The sequence below is a fragment of the Polypterus senegalus genome, chromosome 10 (assembly GCF_016835505.1).
Source record: "Polypterus senegalus isolate Bchr_013 chromosome 10, ASM1683550v1, whole genome shotgun sequence".
Classification (NCBI taxonomy): Eukaryota; Metazoa; Chordata; class Cladistia; order Polypteriformes; family Polypteridae; genus Polypterus; species Polypterus senegalus.
Window position 1 is genome coordinate 154,483,886 of NC_053163.1, and position 23,159 is coordinate 154,507,044.

Genomic DNA, 23,159 nt, shown 5'->3' on the forward strand with positions numbered 1-23,159 from the left:
GCACTATATAAGACATACAGATGTCATATAAAACAGATTTAAAAGGCACCTTATAAGATAGACGGACAGATGGATAGATAAAACACCATACAATACAAAATTAAATTCTTTTAAATGGCTTGTTCCCTTCCTCATACATCTGTCTTTCCCTCTTCCCACATCTCTCAGTGCTCTAATTTTTCCAGACCGATGCCCCCTAGAGGCTCCCTACAGCTCCCTAAATTAGCTTTCAGGGATGGCTTGCAGCCATTAGCCTCAAAACGCACAAAGTGCCTTGACATGTTCTTATTTTGACTGGATGGAAGCGCTGAGAGTACTATTGATTTGTTCTTCCCTTCTTTTTTCCTAAAAGACGCATCCTCTGCTTGCGGGAAGACATTAACTAACCACTGGGTGATTTGCTGAGTAGGGCATTTCTGGGCAGCACTTTACTTGCAGTTTTCCAAAGAACTTGCTGGGGTTTTTTTGACAATAAGTACAATAACATTATAATTCTGTTTAGTTTTCCTTGGCTGCTCTTGACTTTGTGGTATAAAATGCCATCTAGACTGGGTGAAAAGACAGGCTGACTTGTTTTGCTATATATGTGCCAACCTTGAACAAACCAAATTATAAGGAACCCATCGCCAAGAAAAAGACACCACATGAGACAGGATGAAGAGTTCATGCTCATAAGGTGCTAGATTCCATCTATCTATCTATCTATCTATCTATCTATCTATCTATCTATCTATCTATCTAGGCTTTCACATCTATCTATCTATTTAGTCTTTCATGTCTATCTATCTATCCATTATATAGCACCTTTCCTCTCTATCTATCTATCTATCTATCTAATAATACCTTACTATCTATCTATCTATCTATCTATCTATCTATCTATCATATAGTGCCTTTCATATCTACAGTATCTATCTATCTAATCCTGCCAACTACGCTATCTATCTATCTATCTATCTATCTATCTATCTATCTATCTATCTATCTATCTATTATACAGTATAGCACCTTTCACATCTATCTATTTATCTATCCATCCAGAGATTGGTTACAAGTTGCATGCTGGTTAGTGTATGGCCTTACGAATAACAAATGTTCAAACTCACAATATTTTGCGAACATGTTACTACAGTTGAACCCCTGTACCTGCCAGTTTGCCTTCTGCACTTTCAGTTATCTGATACATAATAAATGGATATTTCCAGAAATAAACAATTGCTGCATTCCGTGCACGTGTCTGCAGTGGGTGAGGCTCGCCCACGTGTCTGGCGTCATTTTCACGGCACTGACGAGTATAAACCAGCCTTCAGCGTTCTCGCTGCCTACATTTGTTAGTGCGTTATCACAGTATGGTTGTAAAAATAACCCTGAATTTTCCACAGTAATGGCTCCAAAGTGCCAAAGTACATGTAATGAAGCCGGCAGTTTTTCAAAGCCTATGAGAAGCCGTGAAATGCTCCCCATTAGTGAAAGCAACGAAGAATGGAGAAGCCGGTGAATATCTACAATAAGAGAAGATATTTTTTAGGAAATAAGTGTAAAAATGTAATGCAAAAATGCTTTTAAAATGTGTTGTGTGCTGAAGGTATATTTCATTGCACCATCATCCCTTGTGGGTTAAGATGAAACATCAGAGTTCAGTTCACTGGAGAAAGAGAAAGAGAGAGCACAAGTACTGTGTAATACAATGTATTTTATTATTATTTAATGTTAGTGTTTTATTGTGTATAATGTATCAGTAAAACTTTATCATGGAAACGAAAACCAACTTCTATATAGGGTTCATTATTATCCCGATGGTTTCAAGTATCCGCGGTGCTCTTGGAAGGTTTCGCCTGCGGATACGGGTGGTTTTCCTGCAGTAAAGACAGCCTCATTTTATTTCTTGAATTGTAACTTGTCCAGATGACACTGAGGTGTAGATTTTAGTTCATTCCTGCTCATCATGACTCTGGAGAGTGGTGACATGTTACGTGTTGGATGTGAGTGAGAATGTGACTATACTCTGGATGCACGACAATACTACCGCTAATGCTGCTACAGAGTACAGGCACTGAAGACAGTCAGAATATTTGAACTGAATCATACAGTAGATAGACTGTATTTTAATTTAACCTTACTTATCATGGAGCCGGAGTGTGGTGATGTGATGTGTTGCATGCTGGTCAGACATGCGAGTAAGAATCTCCCCGTAGTCGGTACCCTTGACAATGCTACTACCCCTACCTTTTGACCAGGTACGTTTTGGAAGTTTTACAGGTCAGGTTAGCAATGCGATGGCGGCAGGCCTGGTCTCCAGGAATCTCTAATGCTTATGGAAATCAGTTCCCCCGCCCAGTACCTGAGACTTTTAAAGTCACATTCTCATATTTATGTAAAACTACACGCCTGTCAGCATGACATGTTTGACGGTCAATCACCTCATCCCATGCCGGCTACACTACTGCTCTTAAAAGTTTAAAGACAAAGAATAAATGCATCGAAATAAAATCAGATGCAGCGGATTGAAATTCACAACACGAAGATGTTAGGGCAGAGAAAGCACCCGACCGAATGAACTCGCACCAGGATGAATCAATAGCCCCAGCAACGGAGTCAAGTAAAGTGATGATTGAAAAGTGTAAGGAAAACAAAAAGCTCAGCATGCATGTGGTGATTACACTGTAACTATACACTGCCACCGGGGGCGGGGGCAGGTGTAATTACATTGTAATTGCTGCCATTGGAAGTCAAAAACAAACAAACAAAAAAAAAAAACACAAGCCAACGCTTTGCACAGCATCTGGATCTGGGGCGTCAGTCCCGTCCACTCGTGAATTTGCTCGTCTGTTTGAGTAATGGCCGGATGCTCATATCCATCACTCAACCCCGATTGTGGACGAGTCCAGGGTTAAGGAAAGGGGGAAGAGGAGGGGGTGAGAGAATGTGAGGTGTGAGGCAGGTGGGCTTGAGCTTCTTACCTGGGGTCTGGAAGTTGATCCTCCTCATCTCCACGGGGTCTGTAGGATGATGCGGCGTGATCTCGGCGTTATTCAGCAGGCACTTGGTGCGCGGTTCCGACTCCTTCCGCTTGCTGTATTGGAAATGGGACCAATAGAAAAACACCAACAACACAATAAAATAGTCCTAAAATGGGCCTGACCCACAATCCCCACCTCCTCCCGACAAATGGAAACCCCTCAATAAGCCGACACAAAAGGTTCTGCATGTCTGAACTGCACAAATGTCACAAAATAAACACATCTAATCTGGCCAGCATGCCAGACGTTCTACATATTTTGAAAGGGATACGACATCAAATTAGCAAGAGATATGCAAGGTAAAATAACACACTCAAGTTCAATCTTCACATTTTAGTCTGTTTAAATGGCAAATCTATTAAAGAAAAATGTAGGTTTTTATTTTTATAAATATGTAGCCCTAGGCTCATATAATATTCCCCTTAATAGTATTTACTGGTTCTTTGGAAAAGGATAATTATTATTATTTAGTCATGTTAAGAGTTGAAGATGTATTTAGTTCTGAAATGATTCACATTAAGGTTAATACATTCTCTAGTTTGGTTGTGGGGCGGCACGGTGGCGCAGTGGGTAGCGCAGCTGCCTCGCAGTTAGGAGACCCGGGTTCGCTTGCCGGGTCCTTACCTGCGTGGAGTTTGCATGTTCTCCCCGTGTCTGAGTGGGTTTCCTCCTACAGTCCAAAGACATGCGGGTAGGTGGATTGGCGATTCTAAATTGGCCCTAGTGTGTGCTTGGTGTGTGGGTGTGTTTGTGTGTGTCCTGCGGTGGGTTGGCACCCTGCCCAGGATTGGTTCCTGCCTTGTGCCCTGTGTTGGCTGGGATTGGCTCCAGCAGACCCCCGTGACCCTGTATTTGGATTCAGCGGGTTAGTAAATGGATGGATGGATGGATTTTAAATTAAAACTCAAGCAAGAGGGGTGGCACGGTGGTGCAGTGGGTAGCGCAGCTGCCTCGTAGATAGGAGACCCAGGTTTGCTTCCCGGGTCCTCCCTGCGTGGAGTTTGCATGTTCTCCCCGTATCTGCGTGGGTTTCCTCCCACAGTCCAGAGACATGCAGGTTAGGTGCATTGGCGATCCTAAATTGTCCCTAGTGTGTGCTTGGTATGTGTGTGGCACCCTGCCCGGTGTTTGGTTCCCGCCTTGTGCCCTGTGTTGGCTGGGATTGGCTCCAGCAGACCCCCGTGACCCTGTAGTTAGGATATAGCGGGTTGGACAATGGATGGATGGATGGATAGTTTGGTTGTAAGGTACTTTGAACCATGTGCTTGCGTTTAAAGACAATCAATGTTGTTTAACTTTGTTTTAAGTTATTGGGAACTGAAGTGTCATGTCTGTGTTTCTGTAAAGTGACTGGGTGGACGAGAGGACAGGTGACGCTGGATAAGAGAATGACTACACGGAGACTTCAAAATAAAATAAAAAAAAAAATGGAAGAAACTTTGACGGAGTTGCTGATGCTTTTTAGCTCCTGTTGGGCTACACGCTACAACCTGTTGGATGAGAGGACAGTAAGAAGCCATCGTTGAAGAAACGGCGTAGTTCGGATTAGCATTACAGGTGAACTAGCTTAGTTAGCCTGCGAAGGGACACTGGATACTCCGGATAGCACTCCAGGTGACCAAAGGAAAGCCTGGCAGCTCCTCTGGCAACGAGGAAAAACAGCAAGCTTCACCTCATTTGGACCGACTAGCTCCTTACTGCTTGCGGTGCTTTGCCGTGAGCCTGCTTGCCTGCCTGCCTGCAGGACGACTCCAAGGTTTTTCCACAGCGCGGAAGTGTTGTGTTTGGACATTCACTCCACTTATTTGTGAGTACTCGGACCTTTTATGCGGGCTCACCAGAGTGAACGGGCCTCAACGTTTTTGGCCACCGCGTTCTCGAGCGTCGACCAGGCCTGCGACGAGGGGGTTTATTTTAATATTATTTTTATTTTGTGTGGTCGCTGGCTTGTGTGTGCGCGTGGGCCCATAAAGTTGTTAATTTAAAGGGAGGTTACAGTAATTCATTTTGCTCATATTATAGATTTGGTTATTGCGTTTTCTTTAACAGTGGGATGTTTTACGTGCTGGTAATAGCAAAGAGATTAAAGAGCACATTTATAAGGTTTAAGTACACTGCCTGAACCTGTAGGTATTTGTTGTGAAGGGTTCATTTACGGTAATTTGTGTGAGTTTTCTAATTTCTGCAATCTGGAATTTGTGGGAATTTTGATTTAAATTTTTTTTTAGATATTTTTCCAATTTAGTTAATAAATTTTGCTATATTTTGGGAACATCTTTGTATTGTGAAATGTGTTATGTGTTACTAATCGTCAAACAGCTAGCAGCTTATTACTAGGGGAGAAGGGATTAGATAGATAAGGCGCAGTACGGCACAGCACGGTTCAGTACAGCTCACCTTGGTTCGGCTCAGTTCAGCTCGGTTTGCATTTCGACTGCAGTTTAGTACCGCTTTAGAGTGGGCAGGATTATTCACGTGTCGTTATAGTTGCGCCGCCTCTACTGCCGTGACACCGTGGAACTTTTACAACAACACGCAGACAACGACAACACTTTAGCTCGACGACGCGCAAGGGTAAGCATCTAAAAAAGCACATCACTAGCTAACTTTTATCACTGTTGCAAAGCATAAAATGAACTTAACTGCCAGTGTAACATTAAAATGCTGATTCTGTATATTACAGATCTTCCACATTTTGCAAAAAAGTCGCCGCAACAGACCATCTGTTTGGACATTTAACCGTGCTTCAGAGTGGTGGGATGTGATTGTTCCCAATTTTACAAACACTCAGTGGCTGGAGAAATTTCGAATGTCTGAAGTTATGCAACAAACTGCGTCCAGCGATGGAGAGACGGGACACAAACTTCCGCGTGTGTGTACCTTTAAAGAAAAGAATAGCCAGTGACGCAGTAATGACGAATTTCTCCGGCCAATCAGTGACCAGCAGAGTTTACACGTCACGTTTTGGTAACGGTTCGGCGCGCTTGGAACCTCGGCTGAGGTGGTACTAAAAAAAGGACCAGGTACCAGGTACTGTTCCCAGTGGAAAACCCCCCAAAAGTGAGCTGAACTGAACCGTGTCGTGCCGTACTATGCAGTGGAAAAGCGCCAATAGATAGATACTTTATTAATCCCAAGGGGAAATTCACATATATTAGTTAAGGGATTCTAATTTATCCTCTAAAAACACGTGGCTAAAATGAAAGTTTTTCTTTTCCACAAATTAATTTGGGGGAAAAAAAAAATAGAGTTTATGAACTTAAGGTGCTACCCTGTGGCTAAAGGGTAAAGAAGCCTTACAAATAAAAATATTAAAAATTTGGAGTTGCCTTTTATGGCTAAACTTGACCAATTTGTTAATGAATTATTCAAACTGGAAGAGGGTTCATTTTGCATTAACTCCTTTATTTAAGGCTAGTTTAACTTGTAGTGCTAAAAACTAAAAAGGAAAAAGAGGTCTGTACCCCTCTAACATTTTACATTACAGTACTTTTAATTATATATTAGCAGATTCAATATACTGTAGTGCAAGTTCTTAAGGTGATTGGGGATGAATTCAGACCGCTTCAGCGTATTCTAAGATTTATCATGTTGTAGATTTCATTTTAAACGAATACATTTGCCACTTTTCCACCTCAGTCTACGCTCAATACCCCATAATGACAAAGTGAGGACACGTCTTCAGAAAGGATTGCAAATCTTTTAAAAATCCAAATCTGAAATCTCTCATTCCTCCAGGTTGTGCTCAGAAGCCTCCTGTTTGATTTAGTTGTCATTGAGATGTTTCTAGAACTTGACTGGAGTCCACCTGTGGCAGACTGTATCGACTGAATGTCACTTAGAAAGGCACAGGTGGACCTGCATATAGAAGATCCCACAATTCACACTGCATGTCAGGATAAAACCCACAGGACCTCAAACTCCGGTCCTGCAGGGCCCCGGTGGCTGCAGGATTTCATTCTAACCCTTTACTTAATTAGTGACCTGTTTTTGCTGCTAATTCATTTTTTTTGTATCCATTTTATTTGACTTACTCTTGAAGACTCAGACCTCTTAATTGTTTCTTTTTCCTTAATTAGCTGCCAAACAATAATGAGATATACATGAACCAAAACACGACCAGGAAACTGTGTCCATCATACAATATCTGAACAAACAGAAAGGTGAAGGTCTCAGGAATGCTGATCTGCTCTTAGAAAAGAGAAAATCCACAATTTCGGAAATGTCTGCTATTGCACAATGAGAGCAGCAACAAGCCACGGAATTAAAGAACGCGTTTAATTAACGACAAGAGTCGGAGCCTCATTAAGCAGATGGCTGAAGTGAAATTAGTTGGAGTTTGAGGCCCTGACTTAGTTGGTCCTCTGTTGCCTCACTCATTTCTGTTTAAGGCACAGGGGTCCTCAATCACAGCCCTGGAGGGCCGCAGTGGCTGCAGGTTTTTGTTCTAACCCGATTGCTTAATTAGAAAGCAATTCTTGCCAATAATTTAATTTCATGGCTTGTTGGTGCTTTAACTCTGCGATGTCAGGTCATTCTATTATCCTGAATTTTCTTTCCCTTTCTAAGGATATCATCTAAATGATTTGAAGGCTAAAATGGAGGAGTAATTCTCAGTCCTTCACTTTTCTCTCTTTACTTTCCTTCTAAGTATTTAATTAAACCCAACAGCGCATGATAAATACACACGGGTGTAAATGGTAACAAGTGAAATGGCGAAATGTTGTTGCTAATTAGGAGCAATTAAAAACCAAGAATATCGCTGTTTAAGACTAAAATAAGCAATAAGGGTTCAAAATCTTAACGAGCGAGACAAGTAAAGTGAAGCAGAAGTGTTACTTGAGCAATGAGGGCTTCGCATTAAGCAATTGGGTTGGAGCAAAAACCTGTAGCCACTGCGGCCCTCCAGGACCGTGATTGAGGACCCCTGGTTTAAGGAAAGAAACAAAGCAATTCAGAGGAATGATGAAGAAATTCAGGGAAACAAATCTTAAAAAAACAGTCCATTAAAATGAAAGGAACAGGAGTTAATCAGCAGCAAAAATTGGTCACCAATTAAGAAAAGGGTTAGAATGAAAACCTGCAGTCACTACGGCCTTACGGGACCGGAGTTTGAGCAAGGAACTCTCTGGAGACCTCCGCGTTCAAACTGTAGTTAGGCAGAGAAGGACAAAGGGGACTGAACCATTTTTGAAGTTTTAAGTGTTCCCAGGAGCTCAGTGACCTCAAGAAATGGATGAAGTGTCCAAATTTATTAAAAAATCAAAAACTGAAATCTCTCCTTCCTAGAAGTATTCAGACCTTTTGTTATGACACACCAGTTTGTGTTCAGGTGCCACCTCAGGTCTCCGTGAGATGTTTCTAGAACTTGATTGGAGTCCACCTGTGGCAAACTGAATTGATTGGATATCATTTAGAAAGGCTCATGTGTATCTGTGTTCAGAGGGTCCCAGAATTCACTCTGCATGTCAGGACAAAAACCAAGATATGAAGTCCGAGAAACCCTCGGTAGACCTCCACAATCAGATCAGGGCAAGAGAATAGAGTCATGAGTAAAAGCTTTGAGTGGTCCCAAGAGCTCAGCAACTTCAATAGTTATGAAATGGATGAAGCCTGGAACCACCAGAACTCCTCCTAATGTCTGTAGTTAAGCCACTGGGCAAAAGGACAACCTAATGCTCTTTGTGACAGAGTTACAGAAGTCCTCTGCTGAAATGGGAGAACCTGTTGGACAAACGACCATCTCACTCTATTAATCAGGCGTTTATGGTAGAGTGGCTAGATGGAAGTAACTCTTGAGTAAAACGCATATGCCAGTTTAAAGGAATCAGAGAACATGATGAAAAAGATTCTCTGGCCCGATGAGACAAAAATCGACCTCTTTGGGCTGAACACTATATCTGACGAAGATCAGGAACTGCCCATCACCTGCATAAGACCTTTCTGACTGTGAAGCATGGTGGTGGCACCATAAAGCTATGCAGGCACGGGGACAGGGAGACTGGTCAGAATCGAGGGAAGGTTGATGTAATAAGAATATAAGTTTAATGTCACTGTGCTCTGTACAAAAAATGACTTTATAAATCCACTCACATGTACAGGCCAGGCCAAAGTTAGCACACAGGGGCTCTCAGCATTTAGAACTGCTAGGCAAGCATTTGAAGAGAGAAGGTACAACTACGACAATGGGCCTTGTATGTTAGAGATGGAATGGAATCCTCTCGTTCCCTTGTTTTTTGAACCTAAGTAAGGGCCTGCATGTGGAGAAGACCTGGACAGCAGCCAAACACTTTGAAGCCGACAGACGGATGGATGGGTGATATCGTCATCCGTCCTGAAAAGCCTTCCAGTGCAGCGACAAAAAATGGCAGACTGTATAGATCAAGATCCCACAATGGTATTTGTCTTGCTATGGCTTCCCGTCTGTAATGCAGCGTAAATCGTCAGTAAAGAAAGCTTAAGTTACTTTCTCTTATGTGATTTTTATCGGGAGGGATATCGCCTTTTAATATCATATCTCTATAGTTTTCGGTTACTTAAAATGCCACAATTACAAAAGAACTTATTCCAACTAGGGAGCTATCGCCCTCTAAAAGGAACAATTGAATGCAGCCAAATACAGGGAGGGCCTTGAAGACAACCTGCTCAGGAGTGCACACCACCTCAGACTAGGGTGACGGTTCACCTTTCAGTAACCTGAAGCGTACAGCCAACACAACGCTGGAGTGGCTTTGGGACAAGTGTCTGAGAGTGTGACCCGACATTTGCGCGATAGACATATGAGCGCCGACAAAATAGCGTCGATTAAAACGCGCCGACAAAATCGTGCAGACAAAATCACGAAAGTTTCATTAAATATGAATTACTAGTTTAAAGCATATATAATAATGTTTATTTTAGAAGTCAATATTATGAGACGTGGCATGCCATCAGCACGGCACATAGATAGTCCTTAAGATCATGCCCTGCATATGTAGGAAGAATTGCAGCAAGACGTCTTGATAGTTGAGCGTATTTAGACTTGCTGGCTGCCTGACTGCTGGTAATTCCACTTTGTATACCACGCGTTATGCCAACCCTCGACTGAGTTATTTGTTCGCGGCATGCCATCAGCAACATGTTCTCTCATGTTCCACATGGTGATAGGAAACAACGGGTTGGCTCGTCGATTGCGTCTCAACCGACCAACGTAATTGTCCTCCCAGGAATCATAAACATTCTGGAGATTGTCGGGTCTACTCTCACTCAGTTCATCGAAAGCGGACCCAACATCTTCCGAAGGAACGAAACTCAGTGCAATTAGCATCTTTGAATACAGTTATAACCTAGCACATAATGTGTACATAATGCGCACGTACGCGTCCCACTCTCTTGGCCTCTCTCGCGATATTGCCGGCGCGCATTTGTCGAAAACCAGTTAGCGGGTTTGTCGGCGCTCATTTGTCCGTCGCGGTTTTGTTGGGGCGCATATGTCTATTGCGCTTTTGTCGGTGAACCGTCTGAGAGACCAGTCAAAGCCAAGACTTACACCCGATATATCAGACGAGACAGAAGCCACTCTTAAGTAAAAGGCTTTTGACAGCCCACGTGGAGTTTGCCAAACAGCATTTACAGGACTCTGAGAGCATGAGGAAAAACATTCTCAGATCTAATGAGACTAACATGAAACTCTTTTGGGTGGAATTGCAAACACAAGGTCCGGTGAAGACCATGCACTGCTCTACACCCCTGCCTCGTACTACCAATACAGTGAGGCATGCTGGCGGCAGCATCATGCTCTGGGGACAGGGAGACAAGTCAGAACTGAAGTTAGGATTGAATGCAGGCAAATACAGCGAGGTCCTTAAAGAAAACCTGCTTCAGAGTGCACGTCACCTCAGACTGGGCCGACGGTTCACCTTTCAGCATGAGAGTGACCTAAAGTGTACAGCCAAGACAAGGCTGGAGTGGCTTTGTGACAAGCCTCTGAGCGTCCTTGAGTGGCCCAGCCTAACCACATGTGTGGAGAGACCTGAAGAAGGCAGTCTGCAGATGCTTCCCATTGTGGAAGAAATCAACATGTTAATTAAAGAAAGAAACTTATTCTCTACAAGGACAAGTTTAATAAAGCCTCTTTGAGTCAGAAACCATGCAGAAGGAAACCGGTTCATTGCAGAAGAGGGATCATTCATCACAGTAGTCTGCTACGGAACAGTCTAAAAAGTAAGGGCAGAGGTCCATTTTATAAACAACAAAATTTACATAATGGTGCTGATTAATGCGTACATTTACTCTGATTGGTTTGTTGGCTTACACCCAAATGACTTATTAACATAAAGGTCTATTCTATTACACTCTTCTTCTTCTTATATTCTTTAGGTTCTGCATTAATCATGACATTTCTGTGTATGAGATAACAGTCCAGTCTTGTCATTTACAGGACATCTGCTGATCCCTTAATCATCTCCTCGTACGTTGTGTTTGATTTACTTAAACATTTCACTAGCTCTCTTCATGACACTTCTAAAGCAATTTTTTTTTATTTATTTCAACGGACACTGCAACCCAAATGACTTCACGATTGTTACCTCTAAATCATTCTCTCAAATCACCCCATCTAACAGAGCTTGAGAGGATCTGCCAGGAAGAATGGGATAAACTGCCCAAACACAGGTCTGCAAAGCTTGTAGAGACTCACCCAAGATGACCCAAAGCTGGACTTGTCGTCAGATGGGCTTCTAGAAAGTTAAGGGCCTGAATTGTTCTTTGAATGAGAGATTTCAGATTTGGATTTTTAATAAATATGCCAGGCGGCACGGTGGCGCAGTGGTAGCGCTGCTGCCTCGCAGTTAGGAGACCCGTTTGGGTTCGCTTCCCGGGTCCTCCCTGCGTGGAGTTTGCATGTTCTCCCCGTGTCTGCGTGGGTTTCCTCCCACAGTCCAAAGACATGCTGGTTGGGTGGATTGGCGATTCTAAATTGGCCCTAGTGTGTGCTTGGTGTGTGGGTGTGTTTGTGTGTGTCCTGTGGTGGGTTGGCACCCTGCCCAGGATTGGTTCCTGCCTTGTGCCCTGTGTTGGCTGGGATTGGCTCCAGCAGACCCCCGTGACCCTGTATTTGGATTTAGCGGGTTAGAAAATGGATGGATGGATGGATAAATATACCAGACCATTTCTACAAAATGTTTTCACTTTGGTATTCTAGGTTATGGATTGTAAACTGATGGTCAAAAATGGCAAATGTATCAAGTTAAAATGAAATCTTCAACACAATAAAGTGTGCAGAAAGTGAAGGGGTCTGAATACTTTCTGAATTTCCAAATTAATTTAGTATTATTTTTTTTCTCTAAATATTGGACAATCCAAAAAAAAAAAAACATTGCAAGGGTCAGAAAAATGGACCCATGGTTGTGACGGGAATGTAGCTGTCCATCCTCGCTCACCCAAATGAAGTTTAATAATTCAGTATTCAGAGTGTATTCTGGGTGGCAGGTAATGCCAGCCATTCTTGTGTGTATTTCTTCTTTTTAGTGAAGCTTCGCTCATTAATACATTTTCCACATACATTTTTCTTTTCCTTCTTAAGCGGTCAGTCTAGAGGAGATGATGAGGAAAATCAATCTCCAGTATACGGTTAATCACAAATTGCAAGACTTTTTATATGAGCTGGCTCCAAAATGGGGGGAAAAGAAAGCAAGGAGTATGGGCTTATTGTGTCTTTCCTAATGTACTGTAGAGCAAAGCTAAGCCTTACCTGTCAGGTTTGCTGTTTCCAAGGACAGCAGTAAAGAAAAGAAAAAGAGAAGAATGCAAAAAAGACAGGGAGGAAAAAAGAAGAAGAAGAAGAAGAAGAAGAATCAATACACATCATTTGAATTCACCAAGTGTCCCTGAGGTCCTTAACACAGATTATCAGCATTAGCAGCAGCTAGTCAACTTTGGAGTTAAAAGCCCTGAGAGACGCAGACAGACAGAGCAGCAACCGGGGGATCAAGTGAGGGTCAGCGTGAAGGACGGCTCAAGGGGAGGGAGAGAGGGAGCTGAAGAGACGCTTGTGAAATAAGGAGCCGCGAGCTGCTAGACAAGGACCACCGGAAGACTGCTAATGCAGACTACAGTCCCATCCGGAGTCATTCAATGAGGAGACAGCAGCTCACGCCAGTTCTTCTTCTTCGTAAGGCTCTGACTGGCTTGCGTTACGCCTGATGCTTTACTACAGACGTTATCTTGGTATGCACATCTACACATTTTGAATGTAGTGAAACATAATGACTTGAACAATACGGCCATTCCGCTTGCTGGACTGCTGTCTGGGTTTCAGAACACATAAAAAGGCAGGGGACATGAACAACTGCAGTGAGGTTGGGGAATGAAGGTTAATACAATTTTTTTCTTTCACGCCTTAACACATGAATCCCTAACGAGAAACTGAATGAGAAGTCCCGTCCACACAGGTCATTTATCTGTGGTGGACTTCTGATGCACCTCAAGGGTAGTAAGAGGAAGCAGGGAGACAGAAATCTGTCCCTACAGCATCAATTGAATGATCTTACTTCTTATACAGCAGGATGGCGATGACGATGCAGATGATGAAGACCACCGCTAAGACTGGCCCAACTACCCATATAAGTCCATCTCCACCATCCACGGGCTGGGGGTCAAGGTCAGGAGCCAAGACGGGATCTGTGAAAGGACTTGCAGCAAACATCTTCTGCAAATATGAAAGAAACAGACAAAAGAGGTCGATTAATGGTGAAAGGGAAGGTGTGCTGTTAGTGAATTTGCATCCAAAACCACAGCCGAGTCAAACATCCATTTTTAATTAGTATGCCGTAAGTAACTATGAACAAAACAAGCAAGAGAGAGCTGAACAGAGGAAAAAAATGGGCATGTACATAATAAAAAAAAAACAATTACCTTCTATCTAACAATGACATACTAACTTTTTTTAAAGAGTGCCTTTTTACAGTAAATTAATTTAAAGTCTGTCTTTTATACAGTGTCCCCATATCCTTCTGTCTAACTTTAATATGGAGCCTTTCAAATCTATTTATAATTTTTGTAGGGTGAATTCCTGTCTCTCTATATCAAATATGCAGTGTCATCCACATCGATCTCATTTACATGGTGAGTTTATATTCATGCATTTTATAGTGCCTTTCATAGCTAACTATTGTATAGTGAATTCATACCACTTTATCTCATTTATACAGCACCTTTCATATTTACCTAGAACTTTTACACTGTACATTCATGTTTCTCTCTCTCTTGTATGCAATGTCTTCAACATCATTCTCTTTTATACTGCCGTTAACATTTATCTTATATAGTGCCTTTCACATGTTTCTGTCTATCACTGCCTTTCATATCTATGTATCATCTCTGTATGTCAGTGTGTTTAGTTAAAAAGTCTGTTAATCTATCTGTCTTATTCTTAATCCTCTTTAGCTTATATATCTAAATATTTTTTTATATTCATTTAATATACAGTATATATTATCTTTTTTATAAAATGACTTTCCTACAACTGTATGGATCTATCATACAATGCCTTTCATATCTATCTTTTATATTGTAAATTCATATTTTTCTATTATATGCATGTCTTACTGGTGCTGCAGATGTTCTACCAGACGGTTGTGGTGAGCGCCATCTTCTATGCGGTGGCGTGCTGGGGAGGCAGCATAAAGAAGAGGGACGCCTCACGCCTGCACAAACTGGTGAGGAAGGCAGGCACAGAGCTGGACAGTTTGACACCCGTGGCAGAGCGACGGGCACTGAGCAGGCACCTGTCAATCATGGAGAATCCACTGCATCCACTGAACAGGATCATCTCCAGACAGAGGAGCAGCTTCAGCGACAGACAGACTGAGGAGACCCCACACTATGCGACTCTTCAATTCCACCCGGGGGGGTAAACGTTAACATTATACAAAGTTATTGTCTGTATACCTGCATTGTTATCACTCTTTAATTTAATATTGTTCTTTATCAGTATGCTGCTGCTGGAGTATGGGAATTTCTCCTTGGGGATTATAAAGTATTTATCTATCTATCTATCTTCTATCATATAGTGTCTTTCACATCTGTCTATCTATCTATCTATCATATAGTGTCTTTCACATCTATCTATCTATCTATCTATCTATCATATAGTGTCTTTCACATCTGTCTATCTATCTATCTATCTATCATATAGTGTCTTTCACTCTATCTATCTATCTATCTATCTATCTATCTATCTATCTATCTATCTATCTATCTATCTATCATATAGTGCCTTTCATACAATATCTATCTCTCTTTCAATGTGTTATTAGTGGCTTGTATATCTTGGGGGTATTAGCTTTATACTTTTAATTAATATTACCATCATTTTGCCTTACCCTAATTTTCATTTTAACTAATTCCCAGGTTTGCTATATTTAGATCTACAGTAATCCCTCCTCGATTGCGGGGGTTGCGTTCCAGAACCCCCTGCGATAGATGAAAATCCGCGAAGTAGAAACCACATGTTTGTATGGTTATTTTTATATATTTTAAGCCCTTATAAACTCTCCCACCCTGTTAACATTATTAGAGCCCTCTAGACATGAAATAACACCCTTTAGTCCAAAGTTTAAACTGTGCTCCATGACAAGACAGAGATGACAGTTCTTTCTCACAATTAAAAGAATGCAAACATATCTTTCTCTTCAAAGAATGCGTGTCAGGAGCAGAGAATGTCAGAGAGAGAGAAAGAGCGAGAGAAAAGCAAACAATCAAAAAATCAATACGTGCTTTTGGGCTTTTAAGTATGCCGAAGCACCGCGATAAAGCGGCATTTTGTATCATCTAGGCAAACAGCCCCTCTGCTCTCACCCCATCCGTCAGGAGCAGAGAACGTCAGAGAGGGTGAGAGAGACAGAGAAAAGCAAACAATCAAGCACCGCTGAGGAAGCACATCGCATATCATTGAGGAGTTTAATTTAATACGTAATACGTGCTCTGATTGGGTAGCTTCTAAGCCATCCGCCAATAGCGTCCCTTGTCTGAAATCAACCGGGCAAACAAACTGAGGAAGCGTGTAGCATAAATTAAAAGACCCATTGTCCGCAGAAATCCGTGAACCAGCGAAAAATCCATGATATATATTTAGATATGCTTACATTTAAAATCCGCGATAGAGTGAAGCCACAAAAGTCAAAGCGCGATATAGCGAGGGATTACTGCACTCTAAAATAAATTTAGCAATCAACCCCTTCAATATTCAAGACCATTAAAATAACTGCAACGAGAGATCTCCTCTCGATCACTTCAAATGAACGCTGACTGCTGGTGTCCCAGCCATTCATTGGATCTTTCTTGTCATCAGCTCATGCAGAGGATGTAGTCTGTAACTCACGTTGCTTTTACATGTGGAGCAACTCCATCATTCTGCTTGCACTGACTTGACATTATTTTACACACCTGAGGTTAATAGGATGGATGAGCATTGTGATGGACGGCCACCGCCATTACCTGGCCGGGACACTAACTGAATGGAAGGACCGGGGTGGGGAGAGCATCCACAAGGCACTACCTTCCCCGGGATGATAGAGTGCAGCCCTTCTGGGAGGCTGTGGCACCCTGGATTCCAGCAGGGCATGCTGGGAGTTGGAGTTTGGCACAGCCCTGTTGGGTTCTGTGGGGGCTGCAGATCCCTACTTTGGGTTTCCATCACACCTGGGAGTGATTCCAGTTAACTCAGAGTGAGAGAAAAGTGCTACCCTACTTGTAAATAAATGTGTGCTGTGCTGGAACTCGTGTCTCTGTCTGCTTGTCTGTGTCAGGGTTGGGGTGGCTGGAGCGCCCCTCGTTTCCTCAGCTTGCCGTGCTGAATGGCCTATCCTCATCACAACTGCTCTGCTGTTCTAAATTTGAAAGTAAAGGAAATACTTGTTCTTAAGTGACAGGACATCTTGGAGCACTTTGACCCTCTTACTCTTTCATATTTTTGGAGGTCTGGTTTAGGCATATACAATTCATACGTATATTGCGAAGATGAAAAGAAAATTCCCTGTGACTTACCGTTTCAGGACTGTCCAGCACAGCCAAGACAAAGAAAATATACTCCTGGCCGGGCTCCAAAGGATGGTTTTCAAAGCCATTGTACTCCATCTGGTCACCCAAGGTGAAGTGGTTCGGAAGTGTCTTGAATCGGGCAGCGATGTATGGTTTCTGAATTTCAAGTTGACGCGAGAAGCGCATACTTCTCCTCCGCCGCCGCCGATGTTGGCCGATGTCTCTCAGAAGCTGTCAAAAGAGAGCAAACTTAACCTGAAACCATCCATTATGTTTTAATGGTACGAATGTCAGACTCTTGACTTCACAGGGTTGATTCTTTACAGATAGGGCTGAGCACCTTTTACACCTTTAAGTGAATTAATATCCGTGTTGTGTTCTGGTTGTTAAATTCTCTTATTGCATTATAGCTGGAAACGTGAGCCGGCCCACTGAGCCTGTACTCAGTAAAGTACGGCATAAAAAAATGGATTAAAACTGAATTATTTTTTCATAATTTCTACCCAACATCCCCAAGTTATAACAATTTATATTTTGATGATGATTATTATTATAATTTATTTAGCAGACACCCTTATCCAAGGTGACTTACAAAGCATGCTATAATACATGAAAAGAAGCTGCAAACATTAAAAGTAACAGAGAACAAGATAAAAAAAAAACAAGGAAGATGAAGTCGCGCTACTCCTAAATAATTACAGCTGCAGCTAGATGAAGACACAAATCAGTGAAGATCAAACTTAATTTGTCCCAAGAGGGAAATGTAGCTGTCCTAAACTCTCTGTCAGCAGCTGTCCTGTAGAAAAGAAACTGAACAATTCCAAAATATTTAATGAAAAGGCACCTAAACATGAGAAAACTGGGTGAATTTAAGATAGACAAAGAGAGATCATTCCACAGCTCTGGATGAAGAATGGAGAAGCAGTAACCAGCCTTGAGCCACGTCTGGCCAGAGGAAGAGCGGTTAGCAGACTGGCAGGGGCAGAATGGAGACTTCTGGAGGGGGACACATGGAGAGACCAAAGAATGGAGATACGGAGGGGCAGAACCATTCAGAGAATTGGACATGGAGATAGATAGGTTTGAAAGGCACTATAAAGTAAGTAGATAGATAGATAGATAAAGGAAAGGCACTATACGTTAGATAGATAGATAGATAGATAGATAGATAGATAGATAGATAGATAGATAGATAGATAGATAGATATGAAAGGCACTATATGATAGATAGATAGATAGATAGATAGATAGATAGATAGATAGATAGATAGATAGATAGATAGATAGAGTGAAAGGCACTATATGATAGATAGATAGATGTGAAAGACATTATGTAACAGACAGATATGATAGGCATTACAGTATATATTAGATATGAAAGGCTGTGTAGAAATAAATTAGAAGTTATATATTAAATGAAAGACACTACATATAAATAGATAGAGAGAAATGAAAAGCACTATATAATAGATATTAAAGGCACTGTATAATAAACAGACATAAAAGTCACAATACAAGTATAATAGATATGAAAGGCAGTATAGAAAAATAAAATATAAATGGAATGAAAGGCAATATATAAAGATACAAAATGATACAGCATATGATAGATAGAAAGAAAGAAAGAAAGAAAGAAAATACATTATGTAGCAGACATATATGATAGGCAATATATAATAGATATGAAAGGCTGTGGAGAAATAAATTAGAAGTTGTTATACAGGGTGAGTTAAAATTACGTTAACACAAATGGATTATTATTATCTCGACCACACCTTTCCAGGTCAATGGATAGGCCCTGGTGGACCATTACCATGGCCTCCACATTCCCCTGATTTGACACCCTGTGATTTCTGGTTATGGGGTATGGTGAAGGAGTGCGTGTGTAGCAGGAAAGCTTGTGATATCAATAACCAGAAGGACAGAACACGGACTGTGGTATCATCTATGCCCCGAGAAATGTGTGTCCGGGCTTTAAATGGTATAGTAGCTCGTTGGTTTTTGTTTGTTGAACATGATGGCAAACAGGTTGAGACATTCCTGTAAATCACCTTGCACATATGAAGTATGTTTTGTGAATAAATTGTTTCCGCCATTCAAATGTTAAGATAATTTTGACTCACTCTGTATATGAAATGAAAGAAACTATAGATAGATAGATAGATAGATAGATAGATAGATAGATAGATAGATAGATAGATAGATAGATAGATAGATAGAAATGAAAGGCACTATATAATAGATAGATAGATAGATAGATAGATAGATAGATAGATAGATAGATAGATAGATAGATAGAAATGAAAGGCACTATATAATAGATAGAAATGAAAGGCACTATATAATAAAAAGACGTAAAAGTCACTATACAAGTATAACAGATATGAAAGGCAGTATAGAAAAATAAAATATAAATGAAATAAAAGGCAATATATAAAGATACAAAATGATACAGTAGATAGATAGATAGATAGAAAAGGCACTATATAACAGATAATCAGGTATTAAAGGAACTCTATGATTGACATCATGTAAGTGTAATTATACCAACAGCACTCACATCCTCCAGATTCATATCATCCGGAGTCTTCCAGGGCTTCAGAAACACCCCTCGCACCTTCTTCAATGGCACCACAACGATGTAGTAGTATCTGAAAGAAAAGGCGTGAGCTGAGCCATAAGAAGCTTCCAGTGGTGCCGCAGTGCTCCTTTCAAATGTCTCTTCACAGCACAACCTCCATTTGAGGTTATTCTCCTTTGCACATGGAGGTATCCCCAGATGGCCGTCCACTTTTCACTGAGCAGTATTGCTAACGTCACCATATTCCAGTGCTAATGCTTGCTCTACTGCAAAATTTCAGTGGAAAGGATCAAAGGTTCTTAATAGCATTCAAAAAATGGTAAACCACTGAAAATGGCTGAAAATTTCAGTTTCAGGATACCTTTAATGGATGCCAGCTGCCACCAACAGGAGACTCCATGTGCAGAGACTGTGGCCTTGTTACCCAGACTGGAGTTAAACTTACCTGACTGGTATCAGGGTTTCCAGTGAAGGCAGCACAATGTTAATGGATCCGTCACCATCGATCTTGCGGTTCAGCACGGGTTTGGAGGTCAGAATTTGTGGGGCGGTCCGCACCTGTATATTATGCCTTAGGCCACCCATGTTGTTTTCCCCAATGATCATCTTGAAGCTGTAAGTTGTGTTGGGACGCAAGTTTGTAATTAATGCTTTGGTGGCCCTGGCATCCACATCCACACTATGACCGTTGTATTCGATCTGCAGGAAGTAAAAATTAAAAATGTATTAAAAAATGTTAAACCAGACATACATAGTGGTGCAGTGTTTAGTATTTATTTCTGTATCACAGCTCCGTTGTCTTGGATTCAAATCTCTTCCTTTGTGGAGTTCTTATACAGTCTTCTGAGATTATGAGGAATTTCTCTAGGCACTCTTTTCTCCTACCGTACCCCTAAAATGGGCAATTTAGATTAATTCTCGATGAGTCCGCCCATCACTGCGTGTTGGTGTATACACGAGTACACTTTTGATCGACTGGCATTCTGGGCAGACTGGGTTCTACTAGATTACACTGCTGATTTTTGCAATCTGGTATTAGAAAAAAACAGGGATATAGAAGACACATATTCTGTACATCCCTTAAAAATGTGCCTTAAAGTGACAAATGGTTATTAAGTGGCACTATTGTGACCCGAATAGCAGCATGCAAGACAGCTGCCTCTTACCCATTTGCCTGAATGAAAATAATTCTCTTGTTGAGGTTTTCATATTGACAGCGTCACCTTGCGGAATGCACAGAGATAATGTAAGACCGAGTGGGCGCACTTTGCCAGTCACCTTTGTCGTATCTGAACTACAATCATGTATCACAAGGACCCAACGATGTGAAATGTGGCGACCGTCTGAGACGCTACTCAAGTCGAAAATGTTATTAAAAGGGACAGCCTGTGCATTTTTTAAAATGTATTTATCGCTTTCTTATCTTGGAAAACGTGGTAAAAAGCTGACAGGAGGATGGATGGACTTTTACACAATTGTTTTATGGGATTTGTTTACATATTTTACATATTAAGGTGGCACAGTGGCGCAGCTGCCTCGCAGTAAGGAGGCCAGGGTTTCGTATCCCGTCCCGGATGCTCCCAGTTTTCCCCGTTGTCTGTGTGCGTTACATCCGGGTGCTCCGGTTTCTTCCCACAGTCTAAAGACATGCAGGTTAGGTGAATTGGCAACATTAAACTGGCCCATGTGGGTGGGTGGGTTCACCTTCTCCAAAGTTTGCTCCTGCCTTGTACCCTAGGCTAGCTTGGGTGTGTTGCCATCTGGGTGCACAAGTGGGAGAGCTCCCTGTGAGGGTGGATAGGCTCTTGGCAGGTGCGAGGGTGGATAAAGTTGTCACTGTTGGAACAAATGACACGCATAAGGATAGTGTGCTGGATCTGTGAACCAAATTCTAAGAGTTAGGTGCCAGTCTGAGGAGCAGAATTGACAGGGTAGCCCCTCTGCCTTTGCCACGTACGATTGAGGAGATTAGAAGGCATAACATGTGGCTCAAATCTTGCTGAAGGGTAGAAGGGTGTAGGTTTATGGGGCATTGGGGCTCCTTTTGGAACAGGTGGGGCCTGTTCCGCCGTGACGGGTTACACCTGAACTGGAGGGGCACCGATGTATTGTGGAGGTGTATGAGTAGGCTGGTCGAGGATTGTTTAAACTGGGGAACTAAGGGAGTTTAGGACAGGCCAGGTTTAGAACTATACATACAGTAGAGGAGCAAACAATAGTGGAAAAATAGTGTAAATAAGTAATGACCCCGCACGGCAGACACAGGCTCCATGCCTATTTCTGATTCAAAGCGGCCAATAAGGGCGTTTAACTCTTTTTTCTGTGCGGTTTAATGACGTTGTCGTCCATAAACGGACTGGCACGTGTAGACAGAAACCAGGTTTTTGCCTTAGCTGGGTTACTCACCTAATTCCCTTTTTTATTTGGTCCAAAGGAGAGCAACTAGGCTGATTCCAGGGATACAGGGGATGAGTTATGAGGAAAGATTAAAAGAGCTGAGCCTTTACAGGAGATGAAGAGGAGACCTGACTGAAGTGTTTAAAATGATGAAGTGAATCAGTCCAGTGGATCAAGACAGTGACTTTAAAATGAGATCATCAAGAACACGGGGACACAGTTGGAAACTTGTGAAGGGGAAATGTCACACAAACATTAGGAAGTTTTTCTTTACACAAAGAACGATAGACACTTGGAATAAGCGACCAAATAGTGTGGTAGACAGTAAGACGTTAGGGACTTTCACAACTCCACTTGATGTTTTTCTAGAAGAAATAAGTGGACAGGACTGGTAAGCTTTGTTGGGCTGAATGGCCTGTTCTCGTCCAGATTGCTGTAATGTTGGATTATCTGCTTTTTTTTCTGATGTGTTCTCATTTGTCTATTCCTATTCATACAGATGTTATGTGACTGATTATTTTCCATTCTGGTTTCCAGATTCAAATAACGGATTATGTTTGAGGACATGTTCTCACTGGATTGCCCTTTTAGGCAACTCCTTGCTTGCTCTTCAGAGCATTTTGCTACCTTCTTTTCCATTTTTCAAGATATATCCTTATTAATATTGATTCTTTGGATTAAGTTATCTCATCAAGACATTCATTTTTTTTAATCTCATTTCCAATGAGAGGCAATTAAGATATTTTAGAACTTGAAATACATTTTGAACTTTAAATGTCAGATTCCCCATTTTTGGGCCTAGTTGGGCCATAGCTTGTTAGCTGGGGGCGTTTTACTGGCTGGTTTGGGGTGAGGCTATTTGGGACAGGCCACTGGAGATCCTGGCCTGCTCTGGTGACTAATCTGAAGTTCTCTTGCTATTTGCGCTATCGTCCTTCCCTCTAATCAATAACAGAATGCACCATTCTAAACCAAAAATAAAAAAACAAAATTCTTTGGCTTAAAAAGACAATCTAAACCAAGGAATCATTACGAATAAGGATATGTATCAAGAAGGATATAGTAAAATGCTCAGAACAGCAGAGAAGGATTCGCCTGAAAGGCAATCCTGTGAGAAGACTTCCCAAAATGCAATCTGTAAT

At 41.7% G+C, this 23,159-nt stretch overlaps 1 protein-coding gene across 1 annotated transcript in view; it reads right to left on the bottom strand.

Annotated features, from left to right (window-relative positions):
- The window catches only part of ptprsa (protein tyrosine phosphatase receptor type Sa), a 536,941-nt gene that overhangs the window by 110,555 nt on the left and 403,227 nt on the right, over positions 1-23,159 (bottom strand). The window contains 6 exon segments of the mRNA XM_039767107.1: positions 2,961-3,073; positions 12,751-12,762; positions 13,550-13,707; positions 17,046-17,270; positions 19,600-19,690; positions 20,066-20,319. Of these exon segments, the coding sequence (XP_039623041.1) occupies positions 2,961-3,073; positions 12,751-12,762; positions 13,550-13,707; positions 17,046-17,270; positions 19,600-19,690; positions 20,066-20,319 (853 nt within the window).